This window comes from Maylandia zebra, linkage group LG14 (genome assembly GCF_041146795.1).
Source record: "Maylandia zebra isolate NMK-2024a linkage group LG14, Mzebra_GT3a, whole genome shotgun sequence".
In the NCBI taxonomy this organism is placed as follows: Eukaryota; Metazoa; Chordata; class Actinopteri; order Cichliformes; family Cichlidae; genus Maylandia; species Maylandia zebra.
The window spans coordinates 12,912,037-12,937,617 of record NC_135180.1 but is presented as its reverse complement, the minus strand read 5'-3'; the positions used below and the strand labels follow the sequence as shown (position 1 = coordinate 12,937,617).

General features: G+C 42.2%; 1 protein-coding gene across 1 annotated transcript in view; it reads right to left on the bottom strand.

Annotated features, from left to right (window-relative positions):
* The window catches only part of dner (delta/notch-like EGF repeat containing), a 72,141-nt gene that overhangs the window by 28,739 nt on the left and 17,821 nt on the right, over window positions 1–25,581 (bottom strand). Inside the window, exons 2-3 of the mRNA XM_004561402.5 lie at window positions 4,410–4,754; window positions 4,226–4,323 (exon numbers count right to left, since the gene is read on the bottom strand). Coding sequence (XP_004561459.3) covers window positions 4,226–4,323; window positions 4,410–4,754 — 443 coding nt within the window. The remainder of the gene's footprint in view (window positions 1–4,225; window positions 4,324–4,409; window positions 4,755–25,581) is intronic.

Genomic DNA, 25,581 nt, shown 5'->3' with positions numbered 1-25,581 from the left:
GTGTTTTTCTATCCAGGTGTGCTTTGGCAGCATGTTTGGGATCATTGTTATGAAGAAAAAGCAAATTGCTGCAAGTGATGCTACTTTTCTGTGTTTATTCTGTATTTCCATCGTTTTGACAAGATCCACAACACCACAGGCTGAAACGCAGCCCCAAACCATGACAGATGGTTGCAGACACTCACTGCTGTACCTGTCTCCTCATCTCCTCCATACATCCTTATGATTGCTCATTTGGATTCGTCGCTCCATCAGACTTCTTGTCACTGATTTTCAGTCCAATTCTTGTGTAATTTGGCATGCGTCAGTCTTTTCTCCCTGTTTCCCTTCCTTAAGAATAACTTCTTGACAGCCAATATTCCACTGAGACCATTTCTGATGAGGCTTCAGTGAACAGTAGATGATCAACTGAAGGCTCAGATGCATCTCTCGGGTCTTGTTGGTCGCTTTGCTGGATTTTTTCCTGTCTTAAGGACATGACTTTCAGATTCTGTTCATCTGCTGTAGATACCTTTTCTTTTGTCTTCCACTCTCCAGTTTCCTCAGATTTCTTAAGGATAGACGCCATACTATGCCAGGTATCCAACTAACAACTCTCACCTTACCGGTGCAAATATTTTATCTTATGCCTGTCAAACTGTGCTGTATTTGGCATTTTTTGCTGCGTGTTTTATGACAGGCTGCTAGTAACAAAGCACTTAAAGATACAATTAAAAACTGGTTCTTTGTAGACACAAGATATACCTCGAATTAGGTGCCTTTTGGGGCTTGAATGATTCATGAGTTTTAAGTGGCTTAACACTCCTCTGAAAATGGTCAGGTACATAAAGTGGACTGAAATCTAGTAAAAAGCAGCCAATTCTACACCAGCAATAAGAAAAATGCTGCCAAAGCATACAAAACAAAACGGAAATAGAAAAAACGAAAACAGAAATAGGTCAACAACAAAAAAAAGGGGGAAGTGTTTCTGGGGAGACAATAACTCGAGGGACCAGTTGCAGGAACCCAAAACATGGTAGGCGTGTTTTATCATGACTCACATAATACTGATGACAGATTTTTAGGCTAACAGTCAGGCTAACACACTTACATCTCATCTTTTCTTTCCTCACAAAAACGATAAATCCTCCACTTCTTTTAAGTGTCTCCCAGCAAAATCCTTAGCATATTTTGGTTCCTGCAACTGGTCCATCGGGTTATTGTCTCCCCAGAAACACTTCCCTTGTGCTTTTTGAGATCTGTTTTTTCCTATTTCTGTTTTCTTTTTTCCTGTTTCCGTTGTGTTTTGTGTGCTTTCTTATTGCTGGTGTTTTCTTAAGTTGCTGTCTGTTTGGCCTCTCAGGGCCACCGTACAATGCCCAAAAAAAGACCTTCAGAAAACCTGGAAAACTATTTTTAAACATCACTAAAGACTAAGACTTTTACACAGCACTAAATTTATTATTCAAAAGAGGACAGAACTGCTTAAGTAAGCCAATTTTGCTTTTAAAAAGAAATCTGCCAGGCACACTTTGTGGTCCATAAGGATATATTGTAGGTTTGAGCTGAGGAGCGAGGGCAGGTTGGATGAATCAATACGATGGCTGTCCCACAGCGCTGCGGCAAAGAGGGGGGCTGAGCCTGGAGGTGAAGCTACGAGCAGTGACTGCAGTAATAAGATGGTGGACGGGCTGCTTGTAGCTGAAATGAGTTTTCCTTCGCTTCAGCCTGAGGCGCAACATGAGGAGTCGAGATATCCGGGGGTTTTTTAATGAAAATGTGCCCGGTGATATCTGACAGCTAGTCCTGCATTTGAATGCTCTACACTCATGCGTGTCGGGAGTGTGTAAGGCTTTGTTCGACTTCATGTTGGCATTTGTCTCATTTTTCGTGGCCAGTGAATAATTGTGACCTAGAGTGATTATTATTAATTCAAAGCGCTTGCATTAAAACAGTTCATAGTCTTGCGAGTGATACTCAGGTTCAGCGTACGCACGTCTGTTTAGAGACATGACAGCTACTCTCTCCGGCTTCTCTGGGATCTGAAGCTTCATCATCATACTATCAGCATCTCTAAATCGATGCCACTTTGGGATTGCTGCTTCATTCCTAAGTGCGGTGCGTCAGGTTTGTAAGAGTGCCCTTCACTGCCTGCATCTGGGCGTGCGTTCAGATGTCATGTGCAATTATACAGTATGAAAACAAAGCAGCAGCAGTTGATTAACTCGCAGCTCTGCGGTCGTGATGAGGGGCCCGAGTCGTGCCTGCAATATGTAAGGAGGTTCTACATAAAGGACCCCCAGCATTCACCTTGACCATTCCTTCAGCATAATTCACTGACCCTTATTTACTGAGCAAGAGGAAGAAAGTTTGCGAGCAAACAAGCTCCGAAAATACAGAACGCACTTTCAGTCACGTAACGCCAAAGTCTTACGTGCAAGAGCCGAGTCACGAGGGGATTCAAGTGGGAGGCAATTAGCTTAAAAATCTTTGAGCTGTGTTCGGTTTCCAAGGAAAGTTTCTGCATGCAAGTATGCAGATGAAAGGCTGCACAAAGTAGAATCTATTTTAATGTATCTTGATGATAATTATGCGCCCGATATACCGGACAGCGTGCTTTGTTGTTCCTCTTGCTGATTAGGAGCCAAAGAGCTGAGCTAATTTTGCTGAGATGGTTTTTTAAGCTCGATTCTGGTGTTTGTGTGCTCACATAACACAGAGGTGAAAAGCTATCGCTGGCCACTTGTAGGTGAAAGTTTTCCCCACAACACTCTCTCCTGAGGGCATTTCCACATCACTGAGCTAATGCCACAAGTTCATGTCATGTTGTTCACGCGGTAATTACAAAAAGCTGAGATGGGAAATTTTCCTGGTTGTAAATGAAAGAGTTGTAAGTATCAGAAAAAACATAAAAAATTACTGCTGCTACAACTAGACTGCTAAGCACTCTGAATTATGAGGGCAGGAAAATAGCTGATTTAGGATACATACAGCTCAAACCCCTTTATCAGGAGTTTTTTTCCCATTATAGCACCACTACAAAATACTTTGACCACCTGTCTACACGGCCTGTGATAGCTGGGATATGCTGAAGCCCTCCCCCACGATGGATCGAAGAAGACTAATCATTCCAAAGCACTGCACACAAACAGGTGTTTCCATCAGAGCATGCCTGAGACATTTGTCAATATTATTGGCTGACAGTGGCCTATCACAGATAGAGCACTGATATGAAACAGACTTTTTTCACAGCATAAAAAGCAAAAGACTATCCTTAGGGAACTCTGAAATTATGTCATCACATGGTTTGTTGAGCAGAGCATCTCCAGCTCCAGTGTTCGCAACACTCTCGTACTCTCATGTGTGTATTACATGCAGTGTAGTGCATGCCACAGCTGAGCAGACAGAAGCAGTGTCTTCACGATTAGTTGAAAACTAGTTTATTTAAAATCAGCGCTATTTCGTCTGTGTAGGTTCTCAGTTGTCCACGTTATGGGAGTCTAAGGAGCTTGGAAAGAAAGCACTGGACTTCTTTAAGTTTCAGGAAGATGTTTCTCATCTTAAGTTTCGTCACCTCTAAAACTGAAAGATGGAGAGTCCCAGGTATTTAAACCATAGTGGTAATCCCTTAACAGGGTTTTGACCCACTTATACCCACTCATCACATGAACCAAGGTATGAAAAAAAGGCAGAAGGTTCAATAAACACTCCATTTTCAAAAAAATCTGAATTTTCTGGCCATTATTTTACAGCTCAGACTTTAAAGGGCTAACCTCCAAAGCCCTTTAAAGTCTGGTTTACCGAAAGAAAGAAAGAAATCGTAGTCCCTGTGTTAATATTAGTCTGGAGTAATTTAGCAGCAACAACACATGATTAAAACACAATACTGGTGTCAAACTGTCTTTTTGCTATCGATGTTATTTCAGTTGGATGAATGTGTGCGTTTATTGAATTTACAGAAGCTCTCATGTACACAAACATGTTCCGGGTTCGTATTCCCAAGCAAGTTTATTTGGTCTCTGAATCTCTATTGGGAAAATTTAATTAAGCTGTCATTCTGTCTGCTGAGCAAACGGCATCTCTCGAGTAGTTAAAAGAAACCAGACAGATACAGCGGAAACAGAGCGAGATGAATAAACAAGGCCCCACAGGTAGAGCTCGCCCTGCGGGCTGTGGTTCTGGTTGATCAGAGCTTGCTCTAAGGGGACAGCAATGAGTTATAAAAGGTACTTGATGGTACTCTTACTTTACAGCCGTCTCTTCAGGCACCTCCAGAGACAGAGTCAGAGTTCCTGATGTCAGCTCACAAAGCTCAGGACTCACACAGTGCAGACCCTCGGTCACCTGAAACACACACGCATCGCCACACAGCATGAAATCTTTGTACTTTTTTTAAATTTAAGCTCTACAGCAGCTTAAATTTATCTCACCCTGTCTGCCTCCCACGGCACTACCAGCAACCTCTGCCCAGGTTTGGGTTGCCATGGCTGCAGGGTGGGAGGAGGCGGCGTTGTGGTGGTGGGGACGGTGGTCGGTTGCGGCGGCTGAGTGGCGGCTGTGGTCGTGGAGGCGACTGGGGTGGCCAGCTCAGGAGCGGAGGGGGTGGCGGGGTCCCAGTCTGTGGCCGGCAGGTCCAGCAGGACCTGATCGCACCTCTCCCCCTCGTAGCCTTCGGCGCACTCGCAGGTGTAGGCCTGCTCCCCCTCCTCGCTGCCGTTGCGCTGGCTGCAGTTTCCATGGAGACAGGGGCTGCTGGCACAGGGGTCTGTGAAAAACTGAGATAATGGAGAAAATAAATAACCGGCAAAACATCAAGAGGAAGAAACAGAACGAAAAACACTCAGATGCTTCTCACTGCTGTCCTCACTGCCCGAGCACCTTTCGTTTTTTTCTTTCTTTGCCTCCACATCATTTTTTACATCCAAATCACAAAATGTCAACAGAGTAGTCAGCTTCTGTTTTAATGGGCTCTCGGAGCGGGCCCTTGAACGATGTGGAGGACATTTTATAAGTAGTCCAAGCTCGCACTCATCATTTCCTTTTCCCTCGGTGCTCAGCGTCTTCTTTTATTGCTCTCTGACTCAGCTTCCCTGTTTATATCCTCATCTCTGCTTTTACCTTTTATTAAATTTTGGACTCTTTGTTTCCAGTAAATTGTCGAGGGACGGCTTTTCTTCCATCCCTTCTTATGCATATATAATTTTATTCTTCCACTCTCACAGCATGGACCCACTTACACTTTGTCCCAAAATACGGTTTCCCCCTCATCGTGCAGCAAAGAGAAAAATGCACCCTGACAGCCTCCTTCATGCTGGTTTCCCCCATCAATAATTGATCATATTTGGAGAAAACACTGAGGCGTGGATGTTGAAGGTGAAAAGGGACAAAGCCGCGTTTATGAAGCTCGCTGTCTCACACTGTGTTTGGCTTTCAGAGCCTTCTCTAATCCCGCTGCCTCTTTTTCTTTTTTAAAGCAATTTCCCTGCAACATCCTCAGGTATCTGTGACTCCAGCTGTCTAATATGAATGAATGTAGATGCAGTTTTATTAAAGGCAGCTGAAAACAGAAAATCAGGGTGAACAGAGGCAGGGGAATGATGCTCACACCAAAAAAAACCCCCAAAAACCCTCAGTGCATAAAGATGTGAGCATTAAGTATGTGCGAGAAGCAGCAGAACAACAAGGCATCATTAACAGTCCACTCTCTCCGCAAGCAAGTCACAGCTCATTAGTGCTAATCTCTCTCAGGTTTTTACAAGCAATGCTTCTATCAAACTTTCCCTGCTCCGAAGCTCAGAGAGTCCCAGCAGTCCCAGCGAGCTGCTCAGCAGTGGTTGCACAGTCTGCTGCTCTTATCTGCACTCAGACGGCACCGGGGATTGAGTTTATCAACCTTTAGAGAACAGCAATTCTGCCTTATTGCAGGAAGCATTAGAGTCCGGCTCATGACCTTTTTCGTGTGTCACTCCTGATTTTTTTCCCCCCTCCATCCCAAATGTCTCCATCCAGGCTGCACGAAATGTGCTCAAGCACAGCACAACAGGACCAGACCCAATGAGGTAAAACCTGCATGACAAAAAAAATCCCTGTCGCTTATTGTGAAGACTTTCCAAGGCTGAAAGTAGAGGTAATACAATCCTGCGCTGCCTCGTCTTCTAGTATTCTAGTAGCATGAAGCACCTCAAGCTAAAGCCTCAGTATAGAGATAGTTATAGCAATGCTTCTCTGACAGGGTTGATCAAAGTGAACATTATTATCTTTATAAAGTTAAGTTCGTGTTTGAGCTTTCTTTAAAAAACTGTCAGGTTTAGATGTTTGCTACATTTGTACGACTGCGTTAGCGCCAACAGAATTTATTCAATGTTTTTTTGGTTGATAATAATCTACAGAAATATTGCAGTGAATGCCTCCAGCTCCTCAGCTGTGGAGATTTGGTCATTTTTGTCTGAAAATTTCTGATGCTGAGTAGATCATCTGGAAAACAAAAGTTCCAAATCTGTTCATTCACTTACAAAAAGACAATATACTTGATTGGATGTTCTTAGTTTTTCAAAGAAGAGAAACTAAACACACCTTGGATTCAGTACCTCGTAGTATCAATAACTTGCAGTTATCATTTCCTCTATTACTGTATCCGTCTGTCACACCATTGTGCAGGAATTTTGGCCCATTTTTCTTTACAACATTGCTTCAGTTCATTAAGTTTTTCCACAGCACTTCGATTGAGGTCTGGACTTTGGACCATTACAACACCTTGATTCTTTTGCTATTCTGCCATTTTGTTGTAGATTTGCTGCAGTGCTTGGGATCATTGTCCTATTGCATGACCCAATTTAAGCCAAGCAGACGGATGGCCTTGCATTTGACTCTAGAATATTTTGGTATACAGCAGAGTTCATAGTAGTCTCAATTGCTGCAAGGATCTCAAAACAAGACCAAATCACCACGCCTCCACCGCCGTGCTGAAAGTTGGTATGATGGTCTTTGGACTTCACCAGATGTGTCCCTGTGCATTATAACCAGACACCTCCAGTTTTATGTCATCCGTCCAAAGGATAGTCTTCCAGAAGTCTTGTGGTTCTTCAAATCCAATTTTGAAAATCTAAGTCTAAACCTTTCCAAATAAGTTATACTGATTAAGTATTTTTATAATTGTACTGTCAGAACAATTGTGGCCTGTAGAGTCTGACATGTAGTTCTTGGTTTTTTGCTGTCTCTGAGCATTTCACAGTCTGTTGTTAGGGTGAATTTACCCAGATGTCCACTCCTGGGACATCTATGGCTTCCACATTGACAAATGATGTTTCTCATGGTAGAATGATGGACTTATAACCCTTCCCAGACTGTTAAAGGGAGGTAATAGTTTGAGCATGTTGCTGATGCTTTTCCTTCTTAGCATTGTGTTTACACACACCTGAACGCTCCAGACCTGCACACCGCCAGAACATCTGCTTTCATGGAGGTGCTCACACTTGCTGCTCATCATTTACTCAAGTGCATTTGATCAGCAGCACCTGGCTGCTGCTTACACTCTTAATTCCAATGGAAGCTGTACAGGTGTAGAGCTGCAGTTGATTAATTCAATAAAAATGTCCTTAGTCTGTTTTTGTAACGTGTAAGTTAGCCTTGGAATAGATTCACAAGCATTTAAAACAGACCACCTATCTGCCTGATCAGATCTTTTACCAGGACAGGGGAGGTGTGTGCAGTAACTCTTATCACTTCAGTACGTAGATGCTGGTGACCCTGTGGGCACAGTTCTGCCCAGTATCACTCTTATCAGCTGCATATACTGAAAACAGGTTTGCAGAGTTATATCAGATTGATCATGATGTCCTGACATGCTTGGTGTTAGCTATTCGTGTTTTACGTGTCTTCCTGCATCATTTTTCTGATTGTTCTGCTGCACCAGACCGCTCATATGCCTGGGGTCTGGCTAACCATGTGAATCAATTTCTTCTAAGCAGCTGATAATAACCCACATTAGCTCCTTTATCTATATCCCCACATGCTCCAACACACAGTACAAAGAGATCCTCCGAGGCCAAATTAATTGCTTCTCAAGGTGCTGTGATCTATTTGCTAATTTGAGATAGCCGCCCTGAGGAGAAAAGATCAATACAGCTGGATGGAGGGAAACAACCACAATACTTAAGCACTGACAGCCACAATTTAACCTGGTGGAGGTGCTGGATGAGTCTGTTTTTAAAGACATGCCACACACACACGAAGACACACTACATTGCCAACATGTTTTACTCAGTCATCCAAATCACTGAGTTCACGTGTTTCAATCACGTTGATGGCCACAGGAGTATAAAATCAGATGTCAGATGCGGTGGTATAAAGCACACCACCAGTGGACTCTAGAGCTGTGATGAATCACGCCTCTCCGTCTGGCAGTCTGACGGACGAGCCTGGGTATGGTGGTTGCCAGGAGAACAGTACTTGCCTGACTGCACTGTGCCAACTATAAGGTTTGGTGAAGGGGGGATTATGGTGAGGGGTTGTTTTTCTGGAGTTTGGCTCGGCCTCGTAGGTCCAGTAGAAGGAACTCTTAATGTTTTAGCATAACAAGACATTTTGGACGATTTCAGCTCCCGATTTTGTGGGAACAGTTTGGGGATGGTCCCTTCCTGTTCCAACGTGACTGCACACCAGTGCACAAAGCAAAGTACATAAAAACATGGATGAGGGAGTTTGGTGTGGAAGAACTTGACTGGCCTGCACAGAGTCCTGACCTCAACCTGAACACCTTTGGGATGAATTAGAGTGGAGACTATGAGCCAGGCCTTCTGATCCAACATTAGTGTCTGACCTCATACAGTGGGGCAAAAAAGTATTTAGTCAGCCACCGATTGTCCAAGTTCCCCCACCTAAAATGATGACAGAGGTCAGTAATTTGCACCAGAGGTACACTTCAACTGTGAGAGACAGAATGTGAAAAAAAAATCCATGAATCCACATGGTAGGATTTGTAAGGAATTTATTCGTAAATCAGGGTGGAAAATAAGTATTTGGTCACCTCAAACAAGGAAAATCTCTGGCTCTCACAGACCTGTAACGTTCTCTGTAAGAAGCTTTTCTGTCCCCCACTCGTTACCTGTATGAATGGCACCTGTTTGAACTCATCATCTGTATAAAAGACACCTGTCCACAGCCTCAAACAGTCAGACTCCAAACTCCGCCATGGCCAAGACCAAAGAGCTTTCGAAGGACGCCAGGAAAAGTATTGTAGACCTGCACCAGACTGGGAAGAGTGAATCTACAATAGGCAAGCAGCTTGGTGTGAAAAAATCAACTGTGGGAGCAATCATCAGAAAATGGAAGACATACAAGACCACTGATAATCTCCCTCGATCTGGGGCTCCACGCAAGATCTCATCCCGTGGGGTCAAAATGATCATGAGAACGGTGAGCAAAGATCCCAGAACCACACGGGGGGACCTGGTGAATGACCTGCAGAGAGCTGGGACCAAAGTAACAAAGGTCACCATCAGTAACACACTACAACGGCAGGGAATCAAATCCCGCAGTGCCAGACGTGTTCCGCTGCTGAAGCCAGTGCATGTCCAGGCCCGTCTGAAGTTTGCCAGAGAGCACATGGATGATACAGCAGAGGATTGGGAGAATGTCATGTGGTCAGATGAAACCAAAGTAGAACTTTTTGGTATAAACTCAACTCGTCGTGTTTGGAGTTGCATCCCAAGAACACCATACCTACTGTGAAGCATGGGGGGTGGAAACATCATGCTATGGGGCTGTTTTTCTGCCAAGGGGACAGGACGACTGATCCGTGTTAAGGACAGAATGAATGGGGCCATGTATCGTGAGATTTTGAGCCAAAACCTCCTTCCATCAGTGAGAACTTTGAGGATGAAACGAGGCTGGGTCTTCCAACATGACAATGATCCAAAACACACCGCCCGGGCAACAAAGGAGTGGCTCCGTAAGAAGCATTTGAAAGTCCTGGAGTGGCCTAGCCAGTCTCCAGACCTCAACCCCATAGAAAATCTGTGGCGGGAGTTGAAAGTCCGTGTTGCTCGGCGACAGCCCCAAAACATCACTGCTCTCGAGAAGATCTGCATGGAGGAATGGGCCAAAATACCAGCTACTGTGTGTGCAAACCTGGTAAAGACCTATAGAAAACGTTTGACCTCTGTTATTGCCAACAAAGGTTATGTTACAAAGTATTGAGTTGTATTTTTCTTATTGACCAAATACTTATTTTCCACCCTGATTTACGAATAAATTCTTTACAAATCCTACCATGTGGATTCATGGATTTTTTTTTCACATTCTGTCTCTCACAGTTGAAGTGTACCTCTGGTGCAAATTACTGACCTCTGTCATCATTTTAGGTGGGGGAACTTGCACAATCGGTGGCTGACTAAATACTTTTTTGCCCCACTGTAAATGTGCTTCTGGAAGAATGGTCAAAAATTCCCATAAACACACCGAACCTCGTGGAAAGCCTTCCAAGAAGAGTTGAAGCTGTTATATCTGTATTGAGAATGGGCTGTCACTCAAGTTCATATGCATGTGAACGCAGACGAGTGAATACTTTTGGAATGTAATGCATGTTGTTCCAACCGTGGTGGGGGGACACATTTACATGTACATACATACATTATATATTTCTGAACATTATTGTTTAATTGGAGATTCAAAGAGGTGAAAGAAAGTAAAAGCATGAGGAAAGTGAGCAAAAGTTTTACTTAAAAGTAAGCATGTCACTGCTGTGATGCATCAGTATTTGCAGAAGCTGACGCAAGTAGTTAACTAAACCTGGGAAGTATGCACGGTCTGTCTTCATGCTTTACAGTGGCAGTTTATCTGTGTATCGCCACAACTTAACATGATAATTAACAGAGGTGTGACGAGGGAGTGTTACATCGCTAACGGCTTCTTCTGACACCGTGACAAGGAAGCAAACGTTGATGCTGCGATGACTTGACGAGCTGTGTCAGTGAGCTGTAGCAGTTAGGAAGACATGAAACTGCATGTTTGTTAAAGCCGATGTCTATATTCATTGTGCTCTTTATTGGCTTTGTGTGGGCTGTGAAACATCCTCAGGAAGTAACATTTGGTAACTCTCAGTGTAAAGAATGTAGAAGTCAGCGTAGTGTATATTGAAAATATTGATACTACTTGCCATGAAAAATTAACTGTGAAGGTTGTGGAATGGGTTCTCGAACATTTCGAGTCTTTTAAGAAGCTCAGAGTGAACGGCAGAAGTGCACTTGAGCAAGAAGTTGCACAATATGAAGCTACTGTACCTTTTGACCTCAGAGAGTATGAAAAGACTCAACACAGATTAATAAATGTTCCAAAGCTTTTGTTATTTCACTCTAACCAGGGGGCCAAGCTGAGTCGCTAAGTTGTTTTGCAGCTTGCTGTGTTTGAGGGCAACGGGTGTTATTTGAAAAGGTGATGCAATAAGGAAGAATCAAGCATAATAACTCAACAGCTACTCTATTACAAGTGATGCTGCAAAGTGGTTTTGGACGAAAAGTGCAAAGCTTTCAGGATTTCAACAAATTATTTTGTGCAATAACCGAGTAGTACGTAATCCTTCAAGTCAGTGTAGCAACATAGAGGCTGAACTGAGAATTGTGTTACAAACTGGCTTCTTGAACGTGACCGTGACTGCAGTGTACTCAAATGACCTCCACGGTCACCATCTTTAGGATGTGGTGGAAGGTGAAGCAGGTGTGATGTTATCATATCAGCATTGACCAAAATCTCAAACAAAAGGCGGATCCAACCTGGTACTAGCAAGGTGTACCTAATAAAGTGTCTGGCGAGTTTATAATGTGAAGTAGAATATTAGTAGACTATTAATCGCATTCAGGTTTGAGGGGAATATTTGTGCTTCCTTGTGGTTTTAATGACTCTTTTCAAGGGTTTAAGTTCAAAAATGTAATTTAACTAAACAGAGTTCAACAAGTTAATGTGAGCCTCCAATCGTAATGCCAACAACTGACTGAGTGCGCCATTTCACCATTATTATCGGCCACTTGTTGTTTAAGTGCGACTCATTCGAGTGGCTGGTGATGACAATACTGCAGGGGTTCAGTTTGATGGTTCACTTTGTTCCGCGAATTACACCGAAAAAGACGACGGAAACGCGTACGTGAAGAATATTATCAACGGAGCAAGTGAACCACTTATCACAAAAAGGTAAAAATAAGTTTCATTTATGTAGACTTCTCTGTACTTTATTTGTAATGTAAGATAGTAACACAGAAGCGCCTCAGTGCTGCGCCAGATAGATAGATACCGGTAGATAGATAGATGGATGGATGGATGGATGGATGGATGGATGGATGGATGGATGGATGGATGGATGGATGGATGGATAGATAGATAGATAGATAGATAGATAGATAGATAGATAGATAGATAGATAGATAGATAGATAGATAGATAGATAGATAGATAGATAGATAGATAGATAGATTTTTGTGTGTTTGTTTTTTGGCAGTACTGTAAGTGTGCTTCATCGGTTCTTTTGCCCAGAGTGTCCCATCATGCTGCAGAGAGATGATCCATCTTATAATCCACTTAGTTCCTCACCTGGACTGTTTATCACCATTTTACAACCCTCAGTCAGGGTGTCAGCAGCCTCCCGTGGCCTCCATAGAGGGAGAATGGATCCAGTTTCTCTTCAGCTCTCTCTCTCATGAAAACATTTGTTTACAAATAGCAGAATCAGGATCTCGTTGGATACATTTGTTCTCGCTGCAATCTGATCTGAAGGAATATCAGCAGAGATTACGGCATGATGTGTCTGCACGATTCTTCTCATTTAATGTTTTACTAATGAGTGATAAAGTTAAAAATTGATGCACCTGAACTAGATCCATCTTCTTTCTTCTTTGTTTTTTGTCGAGCATTTGCTGTTAGCTGAATTTAAGGCTACAGAGAGAAAACTAGAGTCTCTTTGGCTCTTGCTTGCTCTCTCTGCATTGTGTAATCTCAGAGGATCAGTACAAATATCAGGGAATATGAGGCTGAGGAGAAAATACAACCCTGCAACATTCAGGCCGTGTACTTAGCACCGCAAACGCAAACAGAGCTTTTACGGCACTATACGCTGCAGACGGACAGCTGTGAAACACACGGCATCACCGCAGTTTGGGGAATTAAAACCAGAGCTTTGTGACTGCAACAGCCAACAAACAGTCTGTAATTATATAATCAATCACACAGCAATTAGCTGGATGAACCAAATTAAACTTTCATGTAGCCAGCAGTCATTTTTATATGAAATGTGCAGTGCATAATGAGCACCCGCAAGTCAGCTAAAACAAAATATTTAATTCATGATAGTGACAAAATAATACTTGGAAATCATCCCTCAATGGACCCATTTCTCCCTGCGGTACTTTCTGAAGTCTTCTCTTCTGAGGTTTGGGCCCAAAGTGATTTTCAATGTACGCAGTACACACGGCACAAAAAAGGCCGAAATCCATGAAGCCGATACACGCTGAATCGGCCTAATCAAGTGAAAAATTCACTTCACACGACTCTTCTGGTTTGGATCCTTTGGATCCGCTGTCCAGACAGAAAGCCTCGAAATGTCTTCTTCGGTGAACTCCTGCTTTATGAGCCAAGTGACTGAGGGAATACAGCTGAGAAGCAAAAACAGACCAAATGAGGCATAAAATAAAATAAGCAAACCGAGAAACGAGGAAGCAGGAAAGCAGTTCAGACAAATATGTTATGAAGACATAGGACTTCTTGAGCCCATACTGAATACCTCTCAGGATAATGGCTTGGACACAAGAAGGAGCTTTGTTTTTGTCTTCTAATAAAAGATGGACAAGAAAGAACGAACCTCCTAATCGGAATATAGGAAAAGGAAGCATGTGGGGTCTTGCAGACAATTCAAATGTTTAAGCTCGGTTTGACTGTGACAGACTGGCGACCTGTCCAGGGTGTACCCTGCCTTTCGCCCTGTGACAGCTGGGATAGGCTCCAGCGCCCCCCGCGACCCTGAAAAGGATAAGCGGAAGCGAATGGATGGATGGAAGCTCGGTTTGAGTCTTTTTAGGTATTTCTCTCGTGACGCAAAACTGCGTTAAATTCTCCTGTCCTTGGCAGAAAAGTGGTGATTTTTATTTTAACAGGCCACGTTAGCAAGAGGATCAACATCTCTGGAAGAGAGTCTAATCACTCACCCATTTTGTAACACAATAAACTGATGGAAATGCTGCCGAGAAACTGTCAAAAAAGTGAAAGACTCGATGAGTCACACTGTATATTTTGGGATCTGGGCCTTTAGCTGGTGTTAATTTCTAATCCTGTGAATAACATGTTTGCCTTGTTTTTAAGTCTATATTTGGTAAAAACTTGAAAAGAAATATAAAAATGGTGCCGTGATATTTGCTAAATAAACTCTGCTGGTGATATGAAGGCAATGTGAGGCTAGATATCCATGAAAAAAGCACACTGTGGTAAAATGCTAATATGACTAAGCACAGTAAATCCTCTGCTTTACTTTAAAAGCTAAAGAGGAAGATAAAATGTTCTAATTGTATAAAAATCTAGTCTCACTGTGTGAAAACACAAAGCAAAATATCTCTGATAAAGAGACAGAATGATGAAGATGAAAAGGCTTAAACTAGACACGTGTTTTGTAGAGTTGTAAAGACAGAATCCAGCTTAAGTTTAAGATTAAGAGTTTGACTCAGGTGCCTGTAATTGTAATTCCTGCTGAATTTTAACAATGCGAACTGATGCCTCAGTCACGCATGCCTAGAAACTGGTTGCTAAGGACTTGACAACATCTTGCAGCTAAGAAAAATTTGTATTCCCTGACTGGTTGGCTGGTGATTGTTGGACATAACTGCATGAAATCAACTGCAAACAACCGGGTGCTGCACCAAAACCCCCACTGTGATTGCTTTGGTTACTAGTGCATTGCCAGAGCTGGCTGTAGTTTGCATGGCAGACACAGACTTGTTTCTCAAGTACTTGTCAGCGAATTTCCCAACACTCATGAAACTTGAAAAGATTTAATAACGTTTGCTATCAAAGTAAAGGTTTTGCCTTACCAACATGTTTCAGAAGTGCAACTTTAACTTTGAAGGTAAACGTTCTCTGTTTCCTGTTTGCATCACACTTTTCAGTTTCACTACCACCTGGGGAGCAGTTGTATGCAGACAAGTTGGGGTCCTCCATGCAAACTATGGGAAACCGTGAAAACCTGTTAGCAACCAAAACAATCTGGTTGTTAAGTGATGACGTATGAACTTTGCTTCTGGATCCAAACTACTCTGCGTTTATTAAGGCTGTTGTGTTTTTAACATGTTTTAATGCTTTGTATCTTGTTCTATTTAATCTGAACAAGCCCCTAAAAAAGTCTGTGTCGCTGTCGGCCTCTCTGGCTTTTATTACCACTATTCGGCAGCACGTTTTAAAGCTCAGTTTTCTAAAACCTTACAATGTAACCACAGCCCAGCCCATGCAGCAGTATATTAATGACTAACCTTGTATTGTGGATGGATTATCTCAGTTGTTCTCCTGACTTAAGTTTGGTCCGTTTACAGCATCCTGCCATGCGATTACATTTGTCCCTAACCATTGGGATACCTCACTTTAACTTTTATCGAGTGGAAAAAGATTAGCGTTCATCCTCCAGCCTCACTTTGCTAATGTGTTTATATTATGCTAACCATAGCTGTGTAGCTAGCCACCACGAAACGCTATGATACACCAGCTAGCCCAACTTCAGTAACCCTACAAATCTTACTACTGTTTAGTTTTCTGTCTTCATTTATGTCTGCTATTATAACTGATAGCAAAGCTGTACGTTTTGAATTTTCAGAAATCCCTCAGTCAGAACATGCTATATCATCTTTAGATGGAAACTAGTGAGCAAACTCCCTGCTAACTTTTAACTCCGTTAAACTTCACAAATGATGTTTTCATGGATTCCTGAATGTTAAACTTAATTGTTACACCTGGTAGAGCAGCCACACTGATCATTTTATTAAAGATGAAAGAACTTAGTTTGTAACTCGCAGTGATGCTGCAGTGTTTGTTTGAGTTTGGGAACTGAAGCAGAGTTTGGACCCATAAACGGCTAATGGCATCAGACTTGGAGTCCGGATTGTAAGGAGATTTTCAGTGCAGTACCTTACACCTCTGCACGACCAGGTTCACTTATCAACACCAAGCAACCTCCAGCAACCCCTCACCCTCAAAGAGAGTGTGCTTTTTTCCCTACCAACCTAAGGCTACGTCCACACGTTTTCACGCATTGTTTTCTCTCCGTTTTGGCCTTTTGTCCACACTGAGACAGCGTTTTCACTCATGGAAAACGCAGCGTTTTGAAAACGCTCTCGAAAACGCATACATTTGAAAACGGTGCTATTGCGTCGCAGTGTGGACAGCGAAAACGGAGACTTTCTAAAAGTTTGTCATGTTAGTCATGTGATGCAATCATGTGACCAATTAAACTAAGATAGCGGAGGGCATTATACAGCAGTTGTTTTGTTTGCTCTCAATTTTGATAGCCCTATTAAAGATTAATATCAGCATGTACATGCTCCAGATAGCTTTTTTCAAATTCTTTAACACTCACTCGCTTTTGCAACTTTGTTCTTTTGTGTTACTCGCAGCAACAACTCCACCTCATTGTTAGTCCATTTAAAAAACTCAGAGCTGTAACTTTCCATTCTGACTTTATTCATCTCCAAACTACATCTGGACACACTGCGCCAAAAACCAGCAGAACCCCTCCTCCCGACCTGGGTGTGAGTGGAGCCCTCTGGTGGGCCACCACATTACCACATTTTGGCGACCATCTTTCAGCATGAGTTAAAACAGTGCTATTATTAAAAAAAGATAAAAAGATCAGAAGCATCTACCATGGCAGAAGAGATTTGCACATTACATACTTCGTGTTAAATGATGTAATGTGTCAGTTTTCTCCGAGGATTCAGTTCTTCAGTTTTACACTGTCACAAATTCAAATATGAGAGTAAATCATTTCCTTTAAGACTACCTCACTGCTTAACATAACAATGTTCACCTCACATCATGCCATGCTGGCATGCCAAACACATTGGATTCTTCCCGCAGTTCATAAACTGATCAGGTCAGGTGAAACCCCAGCTATCTCCTCTTCAGTGTCAGTGTTAGTCTTTAATAAGTGTGTCTTTGTATATAAGTCATGTTATGCACTGACAAGCTGTCAAGTGTCCGACGCTGCCCTGTCTGACTAGAGTAAGAGGATACCGAAAAGTTGACGAGTGAGATTATTTTTCGGAAGAAATGACAAATTTATTCGCCACTTCTCCAAATGAAAAAGTAATCACTCCGCCACCCTTGTCCCGCCCTGTCAACAATATCAACTTAACAATATTCAAAGACGCTGTAATGCGCTGTTTTGAGCTTCTGCCTTAGGAGTTCAGCGATTTCCTGTCAGTATTCCAGGCAGACTTTATTGCTGTTATGATTTATTACACCCATCAGTCAGAAAACCACCCAGCATGAAACCCCCTCATGATCCAGCCTCATCACTTCTGCTGTCAGCACAGACACTTTTCAGATTCACACCTGGAGACTTTTTCCCCTTCCTGCGACAGTCTTGAACAGAGGAGGGGCGGGGGAGGGGGGGGTGACTGGTCGGATGTTTTCATACATCAATACCCATATGTGCTTCTTGCAGTCCGTGTGAGCTTCAGAGCTCCAGCTGTAAAAACCTTCAGCTCCAGCACCTTCCTCTCTTTGGTCAGAAAGAGTATTCATCTTCATTTGCATGCACTTCCAAGAGGGTGCTGTGTTTGCCTGCTTGTTCCGACAAGCTTTTATCAAGCCATGAGCCATTTTAGCTATGAAGTTAAACTGAAATTAAAAATGTCAGCTGTCAGCTCTGCTATCTGTGGGATGATTGAAGAGCCTCAGACAGAGCTAAAGCAGGAACAGGTGGTGATCTCACTCACACCATGGGCAGCTTCAGCTTTTACTGTATGAGAGAAGCTAAAGGTACAGTAATATATGAGATACACATATGTCAGAGGTATGTTATCTATTTTTTCCACAATTCAGCACACCTGGTAGTTACTAATGTTGCAGATTACGTACAGTCCTGTGAAAAACAGGATTCGTTAGCTTGTGGAACCACTTTTAGCAGCAAAAACTTGAAATGATTGACATTAGAGTGACATAGAAAACAATGTGTCTGTCTGTCCTATGCAACATTGCTTCAGTGCATTGAGGTTTGCAGGTATTTGTTTATGCGGAGCTCTCTCAGGGTCCTGCCAAAGCACTTTAGTTGAGTTGAGGTCTAAACATTGACCGGGCCATAGCAGCACCTTGATTCTTGTTGCTGTGCTTGGGATCATTGTCCTGTTGCATGACTGAGTTTGGACCAAGCTTTAGCTGCCAGACAGATGGCCTGAGATTTGACTCCAGAATACTTCAGTACACCACCATGCATGACAGCTGGTATGTTCTCCAAATGTAGTGGTGTGCGTTAAGCCCAAACATCTCCACTTTAGTATCATCCGTCTAAAGGTTAGTGATCCAGAAGTCTTTCCGTGCTTTGTTCAGGTAAAACTTTGTGAACTTAAGCTGTGCAATCAAGTGTCCCAATTTCTGATGTCTTTCTTCTTGTGTGTTAACACTCATCTGAATTCTCAGAACCTCAAACTACCAAAACCTCTGTTTTTACAGAGGTGCACACAATTATTGATGATCAGGTGCTTAGCATCACCTGGCTGCTACTTGCTCTCTTAATTACTATGAAAGCAGTAAGGGTGTAGTTCGTTTTTAGGGAAAGCGGTTCTTAGAATTGCTGTCATAACAATTCAATAAGATGATGATATGTCAGAGTTGTTTACAGCTTGTGTCACTGTCCTCGGGTGTTTCAAAACCATTATTTTATGGTTCATTTTGAGTTGGATAACTGTACAACACAAAACTCTACAAAATTCATTCTCTGTAGCTCTGCTTTTATCTCCACCTGTTGCTTCTGTTTCCACTGTGCCTGACAAAGGAGATGAATGTGTATGAATTGTAAAGCTCCGCCCACATATGAGGTGATCCTCCCTTCATCTATCGCAGTTAGATGCAGTCAGACCCTGTAATCCTGAAACATTCACTCCCACTGTTAATGTCTTCACCCCTGACCTCAAAGTCAGAGGTGCATCCAGAGGGAGGGCACTGGGTGGCAAAAGCCCTTCCCAAAATGTGATTTCCCTATCACATATGTTGCTAACCCTTAAGTAAAGATTCCTTAAGTAAATCATTTCAGTCATACAATGCAAAACAATTTTTTGATTTTAACTTTGTTATATTTATTTATGTGTTTGTTTGTTTATTTATTTGTTTACCAGTAGCTTCCTTACTGGTATTTAGGACTGGACTCTCACTTTGCAGCGGAAACAGCACCTGTCTCCATATATTTCCCTCAAGGACCAATGAAATTTGAACTCATCGATAAAGAGAAAGATTTTGACATGTGAAATAAACTGTTTCTGTCCAGCAGAGACGGCCTTAGTGGTTTCAGTATTCAGTTTAAAGTTGTAGATTTTATAATCATATGAGGCACTGTTCATATGAGAATATTGATTACAGGCAGGAGATAAAGTGGGATTTGGCAGGTGGGAGGACAATAAGATCAGGTGTAATGCTGCAGTGTGAGGAAAAGAGCTATTTAACACCATATTTCACACAAATATAATCCAGTGACCAGTTAAATATGGATGCAATACCTAGATACCGCAGCCACAGCTGTATCGATATCACTCCGCGAACGCATCAAAGGGATGAGAAGGAAAAAAGGAAAGAAAGGAAGAAAAAGGGGAGGTAAACTGGATGTTACCGGACTGCGAGATGGCATTATTTTCCTATTAGGTATGAATCAAAAACCTAATACGGCGTCACTGGAAGCAACGCCAGGATCAACAGTAATATATCAGATTTAACTGCTGATTAATCGAAGGGCAGGAACGTCTTTCCGGCCCACATTAACCCCTGATCATAGCTGCTGTACACTTAGGTCATCGGCCCCGTGTGATGACCAGATCAAAATCCATTAGGGGACACAACCATGTTACAAACAAACATCCTGTACAGCCTCCGAAAAATAAACAATATTACTATTCACAGTAAAGCCTGGGGGAGTGTAGCACAAGAAAGATAAATTACACTCATTCACTCACTCTTAACAGCTGTTTGTTGATACCACTAAAGCCCTTCAGTGCTCAAAATAGACATTACTCCATCTATGGGAGGCATTCAAGGGCCTGAAACTGATTTTTTTTTCTTGTTTTATATTCTAGCTATATCTGTGTATATCAGGCTGAGCCATGTGATGCATCTTAATTAGCACGCTTATTGATGAAGTGCCATCTCTAACAGGAGGAGAGAAACATGCATGGACGCAATGGATGTTCACTGAGTAAAAAAAAAGAAAAAAAATGGCACCCTGGATTGTGCAGTCCTCGCACAATAGGCTCACAGTTTCTAAAATCATATCTGCCATAAAAACCACGTGCAACTATCTGCACTTTATACTTACCTAAGCTGATGTCCGGAGACGCAGGACACTGCCCACGTTGTGTTTTAGTGAGGGGGCTTTTTAATGTTGTCTATTTCTGCACATCAAAGCGCCTTCCATCCATCCATCCCTCCCCTCTCCGTCAAACTTCCCCCATCACTTCCTGGCCGCCGTGGCTTCAAAGAGCAATCCTTCTTTTAAAATCTGAATCTATGAGGCCTACACAAACATGGCCGAGCACCTTGATAAATTTCAATCTCGCCTTGATGCATAACTAGATGTAAATGCAGAGGAAAGATGAGAAGGAGGAAATGCTAATGAGGTGAAACTGCCATCAACGCCCATAAATTTCCATTTCCATCACACTTTGTCTCTCTTCTATCTCTACATATCTTTGCTTGTCATACTTTTCTGGAGTTTTTTTTCCCCCTCTCTGAAATGTGTCACTCAAAAAGCAGCCCACAGCAGGACGACGCTTACTTTACTCCACCAGGCTCCCTATGCAAATGACATTAAATAACCTGCCATGATTGCCCGACATCATCCCTCAAAAAACAATTACCACTCAACTTTCCCAAAAGCCAAAACAGACAGAGTGATAGAGAGGGATTGATGCAAGAAAATGAGACCGAGAAGAGGAGGAGGAGAGGAGTAAGGAGAATATTAAGTGGAAAGAGAATGATTTAAGAGAGGAGGTGCTGCATGGCTCTATTTATACCTATCCAAGTAGAGCCGGGGCTGCAGGGGATTCAGACGTTTCTCCTTGAGGACACAGTTGTCTGTCTTCTTATGCTACCAGACAGGAACTAAAATGGATCAGGAGCTCTCGCGCTCATTGTGAAATGATCCGAAACATCTCTTGCTGCAGATGCACTGACGGCGTTTCGTTGTTTGGTGTTACGTCTCCCATATGCAGATTTTTCACATTACAGCGACAATCTGTCTGCTTGATAGATAAGTTCTCCGGTGAGGACACTTCGCAACGCGACAGTTGTAGTGGATGAGCTGAGACTTTAATATGAGCCCCGTGTCAGTGTTGAGACGGCACTGTTTTAAGCCACAACCAGAGCAGACGGTCTAGAAAGAGTTCCTCTGTGAAAGACAGAATAAAAATGTTTTCATTTGGAGATTTCGTCTGAAAGCGAAAGCTAAATCAGTCTTGCACTGATTTTTATTTTAGGCATCTGGAAGCACATGCAGCTGTGTGTTCATGTAAACCTAGCAGCGACTGAGGATCGAGGACACGGGGTTGGGTCATGCTCAAACAGAACTAAATCGAGCGCAGGGGGAGGATGTCGGCAGAGAGAGAAAAGCCGAACATCGCTGAGAGTGAGAGAGAGCTGAGATGTGATAATCATTTAATCTGACACTGTCTCCGAGAAAGCGTTCGCAGTTTTTGTTCAAATAAGAAAGAAGAGTGAGAAAGGAGGTAGAAGTCTGAGCCTCGGCCTGAACGTTGGGTTATCTTTTTCAGAAAGGTTAAAGAATAGGCGGTTGTGACGCTCCTCCCGATGTCTGATACGACGCCGGCCCTTTTACCACATCCGCCTTTTCCAAACTTATTATGCACTCCACCTGATGTTACCATGCAGTCCTTGCATTAACACTGCTTAGTTTTGATCAGTCTTGGTGGTCTCCGCCAAAGACGTTATGTATTCGGCGGTGTTTGAATGCATGTGTGTCATTCTGTCTGTAAACATGATGGCTCAGATCATTTTGAAGGAATTCTGATAGAACCTTGTAGGGATCAATTTACCTATTTAGTGGTCAGAAATGGACAAAAACCTTATAACTTAGGAACTATATGTGCTGTGTATTGTCAAAATATACCTACTGTGCAATGTTCCCTCTAATTTTTCATGTGTCTGAGCGAACACACAAACTCCCTGAGTGATCCCTTGGACCACTGTGAGCAACAGCAGACGTGTGCACTGTGGTCACGCCAGCATAGAATCCATCCAAGTTACATGGTTAATTAAAATAATCAAATTACAGCATTTACATTTATCTTAGACTACTTTTAATTAACTGCTTTAGCCCACTTACAATGAAAATTAAAAAAAAAAAAAATAAATCTTGTTCATGGCACTATTGGAAGTAAAAATAACTTGAACTCCAATTTTGAAAACAAAACTTTTTTTTTTTTTTAAATAAAGCTCTGACTTGTATTATGAGTCTGTGGTCTGGGAGAGAGTCCTGTAACTCTGTCTGCAAAATACAGTATATAATGACCAATGTTGGGCAATTAATTATATAGTTACTTCTTCAAAAAAAGTAACTGAGTTATGCAAACAACAAAGTTTTTTGCAGCTGTTTGCCTAAAAATGCAGCCAAGGCGGGGTTTTTTTTTTTTTTAAATAAACATTTCAAACTATTTACAGAACAATCAGCTGTTCTGCATCAAATTTGATGCCACACAAATTATTTGTGCCACTCCAAAAAATACTTTCTGTCCAGGAGAACAACAGCCTGATACCTGCAGGCCTGACAGCAGGAGATGTATCACTCCTGTAACACCTGTAACATTCAGCAGTCGCCTCATTGTTCGGACGCACAACAAAACTATTGACTACACTACACACTAACTACACAAGATTTGCGTTAAACGTCACAAATCTCTCACATCTCAAAACACCGTCACTCCTAAAACTTCCCCCCTTTCCTAAACAACTAAATGCCATGTTGCCATATCATTTTTTGATTGGTCAACATGGTACATTTTTCGACCAATAGGAAAGGGTGGGGGTTTTTTGTTTTTGCTCACAGGCGGACAGTGCTTTCGAGCGTTTTCCTTATAAAACGCCGTTTTTACCATTTCTCCCTGCAGGAAATATAAACAATGATAGTATTCAGGAAGGAAACCAAACATTGCAGATATTTTTATCACAACTCTGGTTTTACGTGACCTATCAACACAATTTAAAAACTGGTATAAAGTCCACACTGTTTCTGTCAATTGTTCCGTCTGTCCTGCTCACATCTCCAATGGTTGTACACGTTGTCATTAACGTGGCTTCACTCCACATCAGCCACGCCGCTTTCCTAGCTAAAACACCGGTGTGGCACATAAGGACGCTGTCATAGCCTGTCAATGACGTTGATTAGCTGCGTATATATGAATGTGAATCGCATTATTGGCTGGACTATGGGATAAGGTGGCATCGTTGTAATCCCATACGGGAGCAGCCAGTCACTCACTGACTAACACTGCAAAACAGAATTGTTAAAGTTTTAATTTTAATTTCAATTCAGGTTAGATTTTTTTTTGTGCGCAACGCAGATTTTCTGTGTGCAGAGACCGTGCCAGCAGTGCACGATTGCGCATGCGCGCAGCTTAGAGGGAACATTGTTACTGTGTAAAGATTAAAAATGTCAGGTTGCATGTGACCTTTGACCCCTCCTTTATAACAATACATAAAGCCTGAATAAATGCAAAATCTTCACCTTTGATCAAAAAATTCAGTCCCTTGATATTTATCAGTAAACATTTAAATGAATTTACTAAACATTACAATGAATGTGTTAATATGTCAAGTATATTCAAATGCACTTGTTTTTACTGCACTGCAAACTTCTTAAAATACAAAATACAATACGATTGCCTTAAAGTGAATAGCACCCACGCAGAGAGCTACTTTGGTGAATGTTTGCACTCTCTGCGCTTCTTGTGAGGTCGATGAGGTCGGTGATTCTTAATTGGCCGTTGGTGTGAATGTGAATGGTTGTCTGTCTTTCTCTGTTAGCCCTGTGACACACTGGTAGCCTGACCAGGGTGTATCCTTCCTCCCTGAATTAGATAAGCGAAGAAGATGATGAATGGATGGATGAAGATTCATCCATTTGAACAGGGTTTCTGGACCTCATTTTACAGAGTTCCGTTTTTTTGACTCTGGGAAAATATCTCAGGCGGACCTCTTGCTTGTCGCATGCTTGGCGTCAGAGGCAGCTTAATCCAGTGTCAGGATGTCAGAAGATGCAGGGTTTTTGAAGCTGTGCAGTCATCCATAAAGTAGTTCCTATGAAGCCTACTGTGACATTAAGATTTATAGTAGACTAAGCAAAATAAAAGCACACATCTAATGAAGAATAAAAAAGTAATAGTTCAATTTCCATATCTACTAATTAAAAACAGATTTTTAGTACGTTGTGTGATCATGCTGAAAAAGCAGTTACTCTGTTACTCTATAACAGAATGAAACAAGTGTGCATATTTATGTGATATCCTGACTTTTACTCTGTAATATGCATCACATGGCTTATAAAAGGACTGCATTTATATAGTACTTTTTTAGCAATACTTTACACCCACGTTAACTCATTTATGTCCACAGTCATGAAGTCCTTTTTATAGTAAACACAAGCACTTTTCTGCACACACGTAGCAGCAGACAGCCCATTCTACCTCCTGAGCCACAGCGTCTATCATTAGACCGATTGGACTGACAGAACCTCGCGTCTTTTCACGTCTTTCACTGAGTTAACTGAGGTGAATCAAGTTTCATTTGTAAAAATCTGTCAAATAATCGCATCGGCTCAGAGCGTAGCTCACACTGTGGTGCGACGGAAGAAAGATGGCAGTTTGCAAAGTACATTATCTATGTTCAGTGTGACTGATCGCAGTGATTGCACGTGTTGCGTCATTTCTTGTTAATTTTTCAAGCTTAGCTCTTTGATTGAACACACTGATAGACGCGGCAGAGCGGCTACCCGTCACCCGGTTCATTACACTTTAAGACATTATGCATAATGTTTGCTTTATGGCACTGGGCCCATCATTTTCCTTCCTTCCAACGTTCATCAAAAACAACAACAGACACACTTGCAGTTACATTTAGTATTCTGGCACTTGTTTACACTTCTGTATCTGACAGCAGCACCGCAGCTCAGACATCAAAGCCGGTTGTGCTGCCCCTCCAGCCCTCACAAAGATCTTGCACAATCATGTCCTGTAATTTGCGGCCCTTGTGAATCATGCGGGCTTTTGATCGACATGCTACATTATCTGATGGAGGAAGACAAAACTTGTAACGTCAGCTGACATAAATGTCTTGTTCTCCAAGTAAGAATGGCATAAAGGCAAATCT